Source organism: Coffea eugenioides, chromosome 10 (assembly GCF_003713205.1).
Source record: "Coffea eugenioides isolate CCC68of chromosome 10, Ceug_1.0, whole genome shotgun sequence".
Taxonomy (NCBI): domain Eukaryota; kingdom Viridiplantae; phylum Streptophyta; class Magnoliopsida; order Gentianales; family Rubiaceae; genus Coffea; species Coffea eugenioides.
The window spans coordinates 1,326,278-1,342,380 of record NC_040044.1 but is presented as its reverse complement, the minus strand read 5'-3'; the positions used below and the strand labels follow the sequence as shown (position 1 = coordinate 1,342,380).

The 16,103-nt window shown below is 37.5% G+C and overlaps 2 protein-coding genes across 2 annotated transcripts; one reads left to right on the top strand and one right to left on the bottom strand.

The window, feature by feature from the left end:
- Window positions 1-464: 464 nt before the first annotated feature.
- LOC113749671 (tRNA (adenine(58)-N(1))-methyltransferase non-catalytic subunit trm6-like) lies at window positions 465-5,621 on the bottom strand. The gene is made up of 13 exons (XM_027293494.1): window positions 5,380-5,621; window positions 5,126-5,253; window positions 4,244-4,367; window positions 3,911-3,992; window positions 3,768-3,838; window positions 2,938-2,979; window positions 2,726-2,850; window positions 1,902-1,995; window positions 1,647-1,749; window positions 1,388-1,569; window positions 1,200-1,305; window positions 1,007-1,093; window positions 465-768 (listed from the first exon to the last, which is right to left on the bottom strand). The coding sequence occupies exons 1-13, from the start codon at window positions 5,505-5,507 to the stop codon at window positions 679-681; spliced, it is 1,362 nt and encodes a 453-aa protein (XP_027149295.1). The 5' UTR covers window positions 5,508-5,621; the 3' UTR covers window positions 465-678.
- A 4,190-nt stretch (window positions 5,622-9,811) lies between these two features.
- Window positions 9,812-13,607, top strand: LOC113749150. Its single transcript, XM_027292819.1, has 3 exons — window positions 9,812-10,513; window positions 10,609-10,709; window positions 12,658-13,607. The coding sequence occupies exons 1-3, from the start codon at window positions 9,972-9,974 to the stop codon at window positions 13,299-13,301; spliced, it is 1,287 nt and encodes a 428-aa protein (XP_027148620.1). The 5' UTR covers window positions 9,812-9,971; the 3' UTR covers window positions 13,302-13,607.
- Window positions 13,608-16,103: the final 2,496 nt, after the last annotated feature.

The window sequence follows — 16,103 nt, the reverse complement described above, 5'->3', positions numbered from 1 at the left end:
CCTAGGGATATATGAGTCGAGTCGAGCTCGAGTATAGCACTACTCGAGCTTGACTCGGCTCGATTACATCCCTAGTCTCAACCATGCACAAAATAATGAGTGGATCGATTTAGGCTCCATTCCAACTTGTGGCCGACTTAAAGTGGTTTGAGCTTTGCTCGAATGATAATAGAGATTGCCAGTAGACTCTTGGCCTTAACTTGAGTTGCGATAGAATGAGGCCGAAGGTAGTGTTTGGGTTGATGGCCCTTGGGCTCCGTCTATGGGTGATTATAAGGAAGTAAATAGCCCAACAAAGATTTGTTCATATTACCAGATCTGGGCCACAAACTTTTTCTTCTCTGTCAATCCTTTGCTGCATTATCTTTACTGGTGCGACTACGAGACGCCATAGGGAGTTCAACAACAACCACCCCCCCCGCCCCCCCAAAAAAAACACCAAAAAAAAAAAATGTACAGCAGCATGAGAAATCCCCTTTAGATTTGATACAATCCTCAAGCAGGATGATAATTAGCTCATCCGTTGAAAAATGTCTACAGAAGAAAGCAGACATCAACTAAATAAATGTTTTCTGAGAAACAGCAGGGTGAGATCTAAGAAAAAGAACTGCATGCTCTGTTAAAGGAATGGTTAAGATGCAACAGAAGGAAGGGCACAAATCTAATTACTACAAGTTGCTATTTGGAACCATATATCCTGGTCCCGCTCAGTATATACCCGCCAGATGTACTCATTTGCATGTGTGGGTGGGTTCTGGATGGAAGGACCTGTGTTGTAAACTATCATTAAACATCCAGACGAGCCGCAAAAAAGTGATAAATACACTAACAAGGAAAAGGAAAACATACGCTTTGGAAAGACCAAAAAATGATTGAAGCAGCCAATATGTCCAAAAGGATAGTTCATTAAAAAACTAATTTCTACTCAACAAATGAAACTCGATTGACCATGCCAATTTTGAAGGAACCAATGATCAGTAAGGATAACCCAGGAAGTAGAACAGACCTGATATTCACGTAACCAGGGTTCAGATATTTGCAAACCAATAGCCATTTTCCCGACCTGCAAATTGTGCATGCAGAGAGCAAGAGGCTGCAATGAAATAGAAAAAGATTCTCAATAGCTTTTTCTGTATTTAAGCCCATCTCAAAACAAAATATAAAATGTCCAAATTGAGAACTTTAGAACATAAAAAAACCTGCTGATACTGATGATAAACTGCAAAAGGAGCTGAAAATGACAGCAGAGGGAGAAGTTCTTTGACCATGCTCCAAGCATCAATTTGTGGAGCAGCGATTATTAAACTGAAAAAGAAATAAAATTCAGACCATACAGCCAAAACATTGCGTGAGACAGTGAACAACTCATGTGCATGGAAAAGTCAACCTGGAGAATCCATTTTCCCTCCATGACTTAATAGCATCCAGTGGTGCCTTCTGACCGACCTTTGTGGCTTTACATGGTTTGACAGCTAGAGAAGTAGGACTAATGTCTGTGTCGCCATCTTCAGAGGATATCATAATTTCACCCGTGTCCAGAGAGGGCACAGAGGAAGAAGGACCTTCTTCCTGAAAAAAATGGCCACCTGTAAGTTAAGACGCCATGAATTGAAAAGCAGCAAGGATAACAAGCAAATGTATCCTACATTTGACTGGCTTCTGGTGCCACAGGCTTCTTCCAGTTGGCTGCTTGATACTGAAGTTACATTTGAAGTTGCACATAACTCTGTCAAGGGGGAATTTACAATCCTAGAGCAAGGAAAAAGCAGTAACAAAATATCACTGCTACGAACAAGGCGATAACTTGAAACAACCTAGAAGGACACTAAAATACAAGCTAACTTGGCTCCCAAAACCCACACCACTAAATAGTTTGAAATCCAAGCACAGAGAGAAGTTACCTTTCACAAATCTCTGTACCAAAGTTGAACATCCGGACAATATCAATGGGATACGGTGTAATTCCACGATACGTATTGCACACATAACCATTACCTGAAAAAAGTATGCATCTGATGACTACTAAACTGATCACCACTGGTTCTCAATACTTTAAGAACATCTAAAGTATACTTTAACAGAAAACTCAATTTGATAGTCTGGTTTACATACAAATTACGATGGGATATATTTAATGGGGCATTAAATCCAGAAGATAATCCAACTGAGCCAAAAAATAAAACCAATGAAACCATGCCAGAGATGTAGAAAATAACAGCAACATTACAGTTTCTATCAACCTAGGAAACAGGTGCATGATCAAGAATAACAAAGCTAACTAAGAAAGTCACATACTCGACTAATAAGAATGTGAAAGAAACAAAGGACAAAAAAAGACACTTAGCTGTTCACTTGATTGCTTCATCAATTTATTCTTTCCAACCCAAGTTAGTAAAATCAATACCAAGGTAGAAAATTACAATGCCAAATTTTACCATCAATCAAGCTGTACATGCAATTTACAAGAATTTATATCTGAATTCTAAGAGATGGGAGGACAAAAACCTCTACTTAGTTCAACTTAAGTTTTTACCCAATACCATGAGCTACTTTCATCAGTTTACCGGTTTATGCCACCTTATGAAGTTCACACGTAGTATCCTGTGCTCATAATAGTAATCATGAATTTGATTTAGTTTCATTGGTTGCCATTAATGTATCATATGCAGGTACAACAAAAATTCAATCAGAAGCATATATCTTTAAGTAAGAAACAAAAGCAGACCTCCCAACCTCTCCGCCACAGCACCAGTAAGAAGTCCACCAACCATATCCACTACAAGCACGTCTGAATGTGAAGTTACACTAGCCATGGACAGCAGAAGAGCTAATGCGTCCATTCGCAAGAACCTAACCATCATACAATTAAGTTTGAGACACAAAATATAAAAAATATATTAAAAAAAGAGTCAAAGCTGGACATCATGACATCCTTACCCTATTTGTTCTGGACGTTTTTTGAAGTATGCCTCACATATGCTGCAAAAATAAAAGCCCAGTTACAAAATGTTAGCAAATAGAGATGACTATTTTTGGGAAAAAAAATGCTTTGAGCTTTTAAAAAGGTAAAATTGGAGGAAGAAATCATAAAATAACATGTCTCAAGGAGACCGCACCCTCAGCTCCCATTTCAAACAAGCAAAATTACAGGAATGATATCACTAGTTCAAGTAAAGTGGTTTTCCCTTGAAGGCAGCATAATTAGGGTATTAAGGGAGCGAAGACAGTTAAAAAGCAGACAAGATGACCATACATCAAACAATCTTAAATTGAAGATAACCAACAAATTATCGCATTACAAACATCGGTAAACCTTGGCTAAAAGAGTTTCTGAGCTCATTACGGGCTTATTAGAACAAAATAGAAACATCAATGCACTTGTGATCCCTTCGATTGAATCTACTAAGAAAGTTTTGCTGAATTTTGGTTCAGCCTTTGGAAAATATTGGCTTTAAGGCAACAGGAAATAGAAACATCAATACCCAAATTCACTAGCAAAAACTCTGGTGCTCAGAGATTTCACCATTCAAACAAAATGAGCATAAATATGAGAAGCTAAACTCATCAAGAAAACAACAACCAAGCTAATATAGCAGGGAAAAGGGGTAGTTAATATTATCTGCAAAACAAGCTTTAGTAGCAGCGAACATAGAACATTTGACTAATATTGTGCAGCATATTATGTTCAATGGAACTTATGATCTCAGGAAAAAAAAAATTAAAAGCTTAAGCCTCTAAAGCAGTGCAAGTAAAAGGTATGAATTAACCTTCTTGCAGTAGGACGCCTTAAAAGTACTCTGGGTGAGTATTTCTTCTGCTTCTTAAGACGGTACTTTTCCTGCATATTAGAATGAAGTTCAGCATATGTTCACAGATGTTTCATTCTTTATTACATATATTCCCAGCTTACCTGTGAAAATGATGTCTTCTTTTCAAATGTTGCACTATTAGTGATGAGTGCTTCAATAATTTCAACTCCACTGGCTCCCTTTCTGCATCAAAGTGATTAACTTTATTCTCTTGCATTTCAATGGAGGTGAACAATTGGCCAAACAACTATAAGAGATTCACAGCCTCACAAGGTGGCACCAGTTACAAAAGAAAGCATATCGACAAAATTTAGGTTGACCAATTTCTCGCACATGATTATACAAAATTATGGTAGTTTCTGTAACCCTTAAAATCAAGTGATACTATTTGGTCAAAAGATCAATGATTGTAAAAAATACTTAAAAGTTCTAACCTTCGCAGCTCATCTATATCTTCGCCTGTAAGAGACTGGGCTGTATTATTATCCATCAATTCTCTGTTGTCTTTGGAACCATAAACTGTAGGAGACTCCTTTTCCTCTTGAAGATCATTACTACCTGAAAGTGAAAATTCAGCAAAATGCTCAACACGGTTCTGGAGAAAGTTTGCTAAAAGAAGTGTTTTTTTTTGGGGTAGGGGAAGGAACCCAAAATTCAAGATAAAACCAAAAGCACCTCTCATGTGAACTCCGAATTGCTAGATTTAGAAGAAAATGACCAAATTTCACCCCCCCCCTCACACTTTCCCTGTACGCTACACACATTGTGAATATAAAAGGAAAAACCAGAATTCATTTTATGATTGTGCTAGCCTTCTAATCACCCACATTTACAGTGATCTGTCAAATGCATACTCCCAAAGAAACTTTCTTGGGTACAAAAGACTGTTTTCTGGGGGTCTATGAGCTGACACTAGGAAATTTGGCATGAAAACTGCCCTCATTCTTAATTTGAAGATATGGCAATTGTCAAGCATCTTGTACCACTTTATGCCATCACTGCAAGTGCAAAATGTAGCCTACTCTTTTCAAGAAGTGTGGAATTTCAAATAATCAGCAAGTAAAGTCTGATCAAATTTGAACCAGGCTTACAGCAGAGGATGATAATAATTTGGACCATTTAATATAATCTGATCAGGGTTCATATTTCAATATTTCCATACAAAATTCATTTTTTTTCATTTTTAAGTAACCAAAAGAACAAAATAAAGAATCCCCCGAAACTGCCATGGACCGATAGAGTCAGAAGAGGAGCTGAATTTATAGATTGGATGTTAAGATAATTGGAAAAACACAAATTAAATTAAATAAGTAAACCTTCTGATGTCGAAAAAATGCGAGACAAAAAAGGCCCATCTGTTCCGTTCTCTACTTGAAACAGAGACCCAAATGGACAATTAATAAAAGGCTGAAGAGAGCACTTCTTATTTCCAACCTTCAATGTACTGCAGGGGAAGGAAATTAAAAACCAATTAACTTAATACTCATCGATCAACATTCCAAAATTTAAATCGAATTTTTTTAAAAAAAAATTCATGCAATGCATTAATTGCGCGGCTAAGAAAACTTACGCGCCTGCAGTCAAACGTTCAAAAACCATTCGTTCACCATCGTTGATGTCAAGCAAGATGCTGCAGCCTTCCCAGGTCAATCTAGCATTGTTTTTACTGGTATTTTCCTGGATTTTATTTATCGACATCTTTGGATTTTGATTTTGATTTTTTAAAAAAATAAATAAATTTCAATATTGGAAGATTTCAAACGATTATTGAAAAGATTAAAAGAGCTAATAGGCTCTGATTAAGGATTTGGAATTTTTGGGACATCAAAGATTGAAGGACTAAAACCCTAGAAAAGGGTTTACCGGAAACTGGAAAGTAGTAAAACAATCGGCTCCAATCTGTGCGCTTCTGGGCTGCTATTGTTCGATTCTCGGTCTATTAAATGGCCCAACTGTTTGGGCTGCTCAATGGGTAGTCAATGGATGGCCCACTAGGTCCAGTAACTTTGTAGTTCTCGAGTTGGTTTTTTTTTTTTTTTAATTTTTATTCTGTCTTTTATTCTTGGGATGCATTTTCTACTAAACTTAATGCTTTATCGGCATGTCTGTTTTGTTGGAAAGTCTATTCTGTTGTGAGCCAGCATAGCAATTGGTATTCAATATATTTTGAAATTAACCTTATAAAATTAGGTTGTGGAATAATGACATTTGATTAGCTAATTGCAACACACCCAAGAGGTAATATTCAAATGCCTAATTGATCCATCAGTTCTTCTGTCCAAGCTAGTATGTCACTTGAGAAGAGAAATTAACAGGAAACTTAATTATTGGTTTTACGAATAAGTGGTTTTGTTAGCACGCCCAATTTAGTTATTATGGATCTTTTTATTGCGCTCAACTTATTATGTAAATGCATACATTTACGTTTATTGCCTTCTGCATGCAGCAGTTTATACATTTTCTGATCAACTTTTATTTTTTTTTAAAAAAAAACTACACTCTGTTTGTTTAACTAGACCCATCAATTATATTGCAAAAGCAAATATATTATTAAAAAAAAAAAAGAAGAAACAATGATCCTATCAATTGACTAGTTCAACTTTGGACCTCTCCTTAAAAAAGCCTCAATGGCATTTCTGTTATTGTCATCGCAATTTTAATATCAGGGAAGCTTGACAAAACGATTGAAGACTATCGAAGGAAGCATATACTATTTTTCTTGCTTATATAATTTATAATAAAGCCAAAGCCAATGCTTAAGTGTACAATACGCTTGTGGAAGAGCAAGTTAGTTCTCAATTCACCATCAAATTAAAGAGGACCATCTTCTTAATACTTCTACTGCTGATGGGAATCGTTTACAAGTCGTTCAAGTTACGTTGTGATGAATCAGATTCAAGTTAATTAGATACAAAGTCACACAGGTTCGCATGCATATATGAGAAAACAAACATGAATAAACATATGCGTCTATCTATGTATAGTTGTTGGCTAGAATCAGCATCACAATATCTGACTTCTAACTGCTCGGATTATCTACTCTTCTTATTATTATTGAGACGATGATGCTTGCACTCAACCAAGAAGATGCCACGCTCTAGTTTATATATGTAAATACAAAAAAAAAAAAAAAAAAAAAAAAGGGCATGCCTTGTCGTTGACTGCTGTATAATTGACGACAAAAAAGGCACACCAATAACAATAATAATATGCCAACATGCTCCTGAAATTTTTGTTTTTTGGGTTGCTGACGCTTTAGTCCTCAATATTTGCACAATAACTTGGAAATGCTTTGATATTTGGAGATAAAGAGTGAGTGGATTTTAGGATGCGTAGGAGTGGAGTTAGAGACTAAGCTTAGCACGTTCGTTGTATTTCACATGGTGGCTGAATGATGGTACGTCACTGATGGAGATTCGTCATGGGAGAATTCTAGCCCAGTTTTTGGGCAAATGGGACGGATTGGTTGGATTAGATGTACCAATATATATGGATTAGGAAGAAGACATTGAATATGCAAATACGCCAGTTGGTCAATCGTTGTTTTTGCTCCCGTTGTGTTGTAGCATGCACGACGCCTCTCTCTTTTGGCTCTTGCGCTTTTTCTTATGCTTGTGTTTTGGAATCTTGATGCGCACTACCCATATATATGAGGCTCAAGTTGCTTCAAGAGTTTAGCTATGCCCAGCATGGTAGGAAAATATGCACTTCGTTTTCAACGAAAGAAGAAGAATAAACGCACGAATACTAGTATATGATTATAGGCACACAGATAGGTGCGTAAATATCGATAAGAACCATCAACTACGGTTCAATAAAGTCCGATAGTTTTCCTATCAAACATATCATGAATGATAGGAAGAAACATTTCAAAACAATCCACTAAATAGTTCAGAATATAAGTCAACAACTCAACTTTAACCCAAAAATTTAAACCATTAAATCTTGGATGGTCTTTTTCTATTTCTCGTACCAATGTAGGACATATTTCTCGGACCAATGTGGGATATAGTTTTTTACTCATGAATCTAACAAATCTCAGTAACCCCTCACATTAAACCCAAATTTATAAGTTCTTCTTCAAACCAACTATAATACTCAATGTTAACCCATATTATCGCCTAAGGTCACATATTTTCCTAAACATGAACTCGCTTTTTTTCAACATCCAAACTGCATTCTAGACCTCTGCCAACTTTTAGCTCCTTGATCTAACACCAACTGGACTCCCTGCTAAACCCATGACTTACCTGGTCCAACACCAACCAAACTTCTTAACACTTCGATCCACCACCAATAAGAGAATTTTCACTAGTCCAACTTCGAAAAGGATCGACTTGTCCCATGAGTAGTCCTGTCTCGCAATTTAAAACTTTGATACCAATTTGATAGGGAGAAACATCTCTCGAGAGTACATCAAAGAATCCAATATGTAAGTCAGGAACCCAACTTTGACCAAAAAACTTAAGCCATTGAGTTTCGGGCTTTACTTACGTATTAACCGCTCTTTTTCTATCTATCGAACCAATGTGAGATATAATTCTTTACTCATGAATCTAACAATAAACACTTTATGTCTGTTGACAGGAGTAGCAGTACAGCAGGTGAACTAAGACACTACACATTTGTTCGTTACCCGGTGGACGGGGGCTTGGTGCTTTTTTGGAGGATAATAAGCAAAATCTTCATACGGGCTAGTTAGCGTTTAGTCATACGTTTCTGACAAAAGTTCATGTGTTTGAATCCAGTTAACATCTAAATCATATTAGTGGACGATTTGTAAGAATTTTTGCAACTGATTTATGATTTTGAAGTCATATCATGACCTATAGTAGTGATCAAAATTGAACCGGCTTAAACGAAAAGAAATACATAATGTTTTTTCAATTATACATGGAGGAAACCAAATCGAGTAACAAATGTATGCTCAACATCAGTTAACTCGTCGACAATAAGGAATATCCAGTATATATTGAATTAAGCTTGCCGATTTCTGGAAAACAAGCAAACAGCATCCGAGAAGCATCACAATAAGCTAAATACACAAATCAAAATGATAATCCTATAATCTTCACTTGAGCTGTCAAGCACTTTGTTCATCATTTAGAACCTTAAAGCAAAGGCGTCAATTTGGTATCCCTAGGCCTTCCACTGTTTTTCTTTTAGAATGACAGGAAGAAAATGACATAATGCCTTTCCGATGCAAGGCAAATCCTGTTCTGCTAGCTTGCTTGCTTCGCCACTTTTTTTTTTTTTCTTTCTTTTCTTGCTTCGCTACTATTATTAAGAGAAAAAGATCAAAAGAAGAAAAAAATGCTATAAAATTTACCATATAAAAGCAGACTACCTGCACGCACAAGCGAAGTTAGCCGGCCTAACCCCTCCACACGCTTTGCTCTTCATACCCAAATTCATAAATTGGTTCATAAATTGGATGATGGGTCCAGCTTAATCGAGTAGTCCTTACCACTTGATGTGCAATGGCTTGACTTGGTCTCCTGAAATGTCAAATCTAATGAGAGCAGAGATTATAAAGTAGGTTTGATTATAAGCTTTTGCTTTTAATCTTTAATATGTAACCCGAATGGATTACTAAGGAAGGACAAACCGCAAGGTAAAGCACATTTGAAAAATTAAAGATGTTTATGATTATGGAAGTCTAATCAAGTAGACACAAAATCCTTTTAATCAGCTTCTTTGTACGTCTTTACAGTCTTGCATAGGAGGTTTGACTGTCAGCAGTTTAGACAAATGAAGAGATTACGTGTTAATTCTGAGGTATAGGGGCAAATAGAATGACAAACACGACGAGTAAAGAGCAAAGAGTCTATATATTACGCCGTTTTCACCAAAAAAAAAAAAGAAAAAAAAAAGAGCAAAGAGTAATTGGACCCCTGTAAAGAAGTTTGATTAAAAGTACATTAGACAAATCAAGTAATTACGGGATAATAGTAAAAGTGAAGGAGCATATTGGAATAGAGAAAAGGGGGAAACATTATTGACTCCCCCAGCCGAAAACGAGGCCCGGCCAACTTCTCTTTGCCTTCCCTGCTGCCCCATCTTGGATCCCTCCCCACTTCGATTAAAGAAACGTCCTCCCTCTCAAGTCTCCAAGTTTTAAAAACCAATTTCCCCATTATATTCTTTCTTTCTCTCCATTCCATGAATGAGAGAGGTCCCTCTTCATTACCACAACTTCGCTTGTGTTTTGTAGCTCTACTTTTCATGGCACTGCTCACTTCCTTACCAGAACCACGGAAGACGCCATCAGAGAAGACCAGTCATAATAACAAGAAACATCCATCAAAACGCAGGAAAAAGCAACAACCTCAGAAGCCACCATCATCGTGGGACCAATTCAAGAACTTGTTGACTTGCAAGCAGATCGAAGGGTCAAAAGTTCATGATCCCTCAATCCCAAAGTTGGGGTCTTGCAGCTCAATATGCTCTTTCAGGGATGTTGTTTATGGGAACACGAGCAGGGTGGTCCACAGAGCTGATAATTCTCCTGAAAGCAGTAGCGTTGGACAGGAAACGCGACTTCTTAGCAAGAAATCTTCTCATGGATCATCCTCCAGGTCTTTCTCAAGCTCACTCAGATCAAACGGTACTAGTGTGACGTACAACAATGGGTCCTGTAGAGGCATGCAATTCAGAAAGCTCTCTGGATGTTATGAGTGCCACACCATAGTTGATCCTAGCAGGTCATAAGGCATAGCTGCTTAACTACAATTACTTTTATTTTTTATTTTCTGTCTTGAGAATTGAAGGTTTTTTTTTTTTGGGGGGGGTTATGCAGGTATCCTTTGCCAAGGACAACCATATGTGCTTGCTCTGAATGCGGAGAGGTCTTCCCAAAAATTGAGAGCTTGGAGCATCATCAAGCGGTCAGGCATGCTGGTACTCTTCTTCTTTCGTTTTTACCATTTCTATATTTTTAACTGTGTATAATTTTAGCTAGGTTGACCCTCCTATAGAAGGCTGGAATCATGTCTTGTGAGCCTATCCCTTCTAGTCTATGGTTTTGCAACAGCATTCGTACTAAAACTACTAATTTTCATAGTTTCCTCTTCTATTCATGGTGACACAGATGAAATTCAGTTTAGCAATAAATATGAGGATGCCCTCTTTGAACGAAAGATGGAGACGAGTGATGACCAAGCTTTTCTCAACTTGGTTTTCTTGTGCCACTATTTTGACTGTTCATTTTGCTGAAATTTGTGTCAACTGCAACATCAAAAACTTTTTTTTCTACAGCAAAACAAAAATCAAAAACTTTTTTAGGAGAAAGAGAATACTGTTTTGTGTTGGTAAAGATGTTATGTAGGAGGAAGTAATACAATACCCTAGGGTTGGTATTAGATCGATTGTTAGTACAATTATACCTATAGGATCCCTCTTCATTTCGCTTCTAAGACTTTGATCAATTTATCTTGTCCGGAAAATTAGAAGCATCACACTGTACAAAGTTGAGAACTCCTTAAATTGAGGTTGACCTCAAACAAAATTGAATCTCCAAAGTTTTTGGGGGGAAAATGTGCTGCTAGTGCAAGGCAAACGGCATTAATTGCTATCTTATGGCCATATTAAAAATTGATAGTACGACATTTATGGTTCATTATAAGCATTTGCCTTCCCTTTTCTGCTACACAGACACCAGTACTTCGCCAACTTCATTGTGCTGTGGACCATCGGGTACAAATTTACAGTTGTCACCTCATAAAATCGATAAGTACCCGACGTTCAGACCGTGGCTGATTGTTATTGGTCAACAATTATTATTGTCTGCTTTCTACGTGTTGCTTGGATGATCTAACCTTCTAATATAGGTCAATGGCTGATTAGGATTTTCTTTTCATTTTTTTTTTGGGTACCATTTGATTCTTGTGTGCTCTACGACCTCGGACTTTGCCCCTTATCAGTGGATTTTTTCTCTATTTTTCATTTTTTGTACTACACATTTGGATGCATGATATATATTTTCATTTATTAATAATAATAATAATTAATCAAATTTAAAATGATTATATCTTTTTTCAATAAATGATGACACATGTCATACATTACATCATACATCTAGATGAGATGTTTATTATTAAAAATGCAGAAAAAATTTACTGAAGAGAACCAAATTCTCCTACCTCTTCTACTTCAAGATATTATGAGTGGGCATGTATTCCATTTCTAGGAAATGGGAATTACCTCTATATAAGAGTCTCATATTTTTTGAGAAGCTCTTTTTCAATCTTACAATTCTTCCCTTCCATATAACTATTCTCCTTGCTTGTAAAACTAGTTTTGAAACATATGCAGGTGACATTGGCTTTCACTTTGCCACACTGATTTTTTCTAAATTAATTTTAATCCTAGAAGAGTATTTTTGGTAATTAAAACAAAATTGCCATGGCATTAAACTTTCAGTTGCCACAATATCAACTATGTATTATATATATAAAAGGAAAAGTTAAAATTTTAAGAATTAATTTTATATATACTATAGAAACGAGCATGGATGCATATGATATCAAATTGAACTTTAACCCTTTTTTTTCGGGTGTACATGTGGGATGCATCCGGCAGCCTATTAGTGCATACAAGATTTATTCAAATCCTTAATGTAAATCAATTTGCAATTAGTCTATCTTTGTGGGGCTATTTTCCTAACAAATTGAACTTGAACCTTTTTTTTTGGGTGTATATGTGGGATGCATCCAGCAACCTATTAGTGCATACAAGATTTATTCAAATCCTTAATGCAAATCAATTTGCAATTAGTCTATTTTTGTGGGGATATTTTCCCAAAAAAAAAAAGGAAAGGGTTATTTACTTATGTGCATGCACGCTACAGTGGGTGAGCTGGGACCCGAAGATTCAAGCCGCAATATCGTGGAGATAATCTTCAAATCAAGCTGGCTCAAGAAGGACAATCCAATCTGCAGCATCGAACGGATCCTAAAGGTCCACAACACTCAACGCACGATCCAACGGTTCGAGGACTGCAGAGATGCAGTGAAGATACGTGCAAACAGCAACAGCAAGAAAAACCCCCGGTGCGCCGCCGATGGCAACGAGCTGCTAAGATTCCACTGCACCAGCCTCACTTGCTCGCTCGGCGCACGCGGGTCCTCCAGCCTGTGCGGCTTAGTCCCCGGCTGTGGAGTATGCACTATCATCCGGCACGGCTTCCAAGGTAACAAGTCGAGTGGAGTCCGCACGACCGCAAGCAGTGGTAGGGCCCACGACTGCCTTGGCCTGGGCTCCGACGGTGGCCGGAGAGCGATGTTGGTTTGCCGTGTAATAGCAGGGAGGGTGAAGCGCATGGCGGATGATGCGGCGGTGGAGGAGGACGATGCTGGCACGTTGGCTGCCGGCTCATACGACTCGGTAGCCGGGTACGCCGGAGTGTACTCGAATCTCGAGGAGCTTTACGTATTTAATCCCAGGGCTATCCTACCTTGTTTCGTAGTGATCTACAAAGCCCTTGAATCTTAGGTTTGGCGTTTTCTCACGTAGTTTTCTGTGTTGTATTGTACGACGCGATTGTAGTTTTACCATTTTACTGTGGCTATCCATATTCCCAACTGTTTTTGTTGGGAAGAAAAGTTCCAAAGTCTGAGGAAGAAAACAGAGGGAAGAGAAAAAGAAAAAGAAAGGAATAATAAACTAAATCTACGACTACAGATGGCTAGGAGATGGACCATTCTCGGTGTTGTACATAACAAGATGCTTTCTGGGTGGCATTTACTTGTCAAATTGTTTACAAAAGAGGAAAAGGTTGACGAGCCTTGTCTGGTTCAACTGCCCCACTTTATGAATAATTTGTGCCTTTTGTTTTCTTTTCAGGTTAATTTGTGATTTACATTGGAGTTAATACACGGGTTGTCTTTTAATCCGCTTTTCACACAACCGTTGGGTTTGCCTTTGTTGGCAAAAACCGGGAATCCCATTAATTACTTATCTTGACGATTACATTTGTCCCTTTGATACCTCGATTTTTAGGAGAAAAGAGTGCAAAATCTTAGTCGTAAGATATATTGTAACGACTTGATGTGTGTGAAGTAAAATAATTGTATTTACGAAAAATGAAAAATTTTTCTATCCAAACAAATCTGCAACACTGATTAGTATCTCACCTCCGTAATATTTTCATAGTGATATGTTCTCTTAGTTTGATTCTACTACCCCATAGTATTTCGAGGGAGCTGGCACCATGTCCACATAGTACTATGCTTGCTAGCTGCGGTAAAACGGGCCGTGGTGGGGGCACGCGGGATGACCATTAAGTGGGAATATGGAAGAAAAATGAGTTTGACCAGAGACTGATCATTAGAGCAAAATTAAGCACATCCTAGTGATCCCTGAGAGAGACCAATCGCATTTGCACTCTTCCCTTCTTTCTTTCTCTCTCAGAAAGATATTATTGCGCGCACATGCATCCGTGCATCGGCATATGCTGCAGCGTCATTACTCTCCTAGTTTCTTTCTTTCTGGTTAAAATTCCAAGTCTCTGAATTCAAGATAAGGTAAATTTATCTGTCCATTAGCTGATTACTTAGATCTCCACCAATTAATACATTAAACTTTAACCAACTACCCTATTAATCAGAAACTTGCATGGGGGGTTAGGTACGTCCTTCAGTGTTTAATACTAGTACTACAATATGTGTACCTACCTACTGCGGTCGCGGAATAACATGCAGGAGGTCGTACATGAAATTAGATGGAAAATGATGGTTAGCATTATTAAAGTAATTTCGTACACCCATCAGAAACTTCCCGTTTTTTGTCAGTAGTAGTTAATCTCACTTGTAGTAGTAGTATTTGTTAGACGACTGAGATTCGCGTGATTTCTTAGGTAGCGCTTAGCAGTGTCCTTGCGAGACTGTCCTAAATCTAAATGGCGTCTGCTATTTGTCCCCCAACCCCATCTGCTGCAGTAATCATTGGCCCTCCCTCTTTAACTTCTCCCAAAAATTTAAAAGTTTGCCCGGTACCCATCAGCAATGGAAGGCAATAAGAGGTTTTATTTTATTTTTTGTTGGTAAAAAAAATAAAAATATTGGTTCTTCTAGTAGTACTAGTTTACTTTATTCTTTCTTTTCTTTTCTGAAAATTAGAATGGGAATCTAAAGGATGTATCTGGACAAAAGACGGGGTTGATTCCTACAGGCCTCTTGCTTTCCTGGTGGCCTGCAAGCTCCTTTCTTTCTGTATCAAAGGTAAGGCCGAACAAGCTTAATGTGTCGTTGCATTTGCACACACGGGTTATTGCATGTGATCCTTGGAACAATCAAAGAAAGTGCAGACATAAAAGAAGAGATCAATACACGAACAGGAATATGCGATTTAAAAGCAACCATTCAGAGTTTAAGACAGAAGAAGATGCAAAATTAATACTGTAGAAGAAGGTCCTATATACGTATTTAAGTCCGAACGTTTTGCATTGTCTCCAAGCAAAGCATGTTGCTATCGATTGAGACTAATAATCAATGTTTTTAAACCCGGACTGGGAAGTGAACCGGAAAACCTTCTAGTTCAACCGGTTCAAAGGTTTAATAATTTTTTATTCATTTTAGTATTAAACATTTTGAATAAAACTAAAATATTTATTTTAAAAAATAAATACTTAATAAAATCGGTTGAACCTCCTGATTTTTACCGTTTTGACCGGTTCAATTAATTCTTTGGATTTTTAATTGAATTGGACCGGAGGCATCGCCGGTTCGTGGTTCAATCGGTCGAACCGGCCAGTCCGGTCCAATTTTCAAAACATTGCCAATAATAGAAGAGGTGACCTGCTTTTCAATTGGGTCGGGCACTGCAGGTGAACCGCGAACCGGCCATGCCTCCAGTCCGGTTTTCAAAACATTGCTAATAATAGAAGAGGTGACCTGCTTTTCAATCGGGTCAGGCACTACAGTAACCTGCATTGTGCATACTTTGCATAGTTGCAGCTGGGATTTATGTTGAAAGTTTACTTGCAAGGAAAAGTTTCTAGTTTGAAACTTTCCCCAAGGATCTGGACTTTGAAGAATTAATGATCACATGAACTATTCGTCGATGGCAATTGTTTTGCAATCTTGAAATTCGAGGATTCATTTTTTGTTTTGTCTTATTAATTTGACGAAAGGATTCATTTGGTGATGGTTTTCATCATTCGTTTTCGCTAAAAATTAGAGTTCAAGTTTCAATAAGTTAGTTGACATACAAAATTTCGATCTTCTTAACTACACCACATAACCTATTAATTATTTATCAAGTAAGTTCCATAAATTAAAGGGATAAATGCGATAA

What these genes read in the sequence shown, in the direction of transcription:
- LOC113749150 (XM_027292819.1), top strand. Translation starts at nt 9,972, where the DNA reads ATGAATGAGAGAGGTCCCTCTTCATTACCACAACTTCGCTTGTGTTTT. An exon ending in ACCATAGTTGATCCTAGCAG is followed by an intron (nt 10,514 to 10,608) that starts GTCATAAGGCAT and finishes GGGGTTATGCAG; the next exon opens with GTATCCTTTGCCAAGGACAA. An exon ending in TCAAGCGGTCAGGCATGCTG is followed by an intron (nt 10,710 to 12,657) that starts GTACTCTTCTTC and finishes TGCACGCTACAG; the next exon opens with TGGGTGAGCTGGGACCCGAA.
- LOC113749671 (XM_027293494.1), bottom strand. Translation starts at nt 5,507, where the DNA reads ATGTCGATAAATAAAATCCAGGAAAATACCAGTAAAAACAATGCTAGA. An exon ending in AAACGTCCAGAACAAATAGG is followed by an intron (nt 2,851 to 2,937) that starts GTAAGGATGTCA and finishes TATGATGGTTAG; the next exon opens with GTTCTTGCGAATGGACGCAT. An exon ending in AGGGAAAATGGATTCTCCAG is followed by an intron (nt 1,306 to 1,387) that starts GTTGACTTTTCC and finishes TTTCTTTTTCAG; the next exon opens with TTTAATAATCGCTGCTCCAC.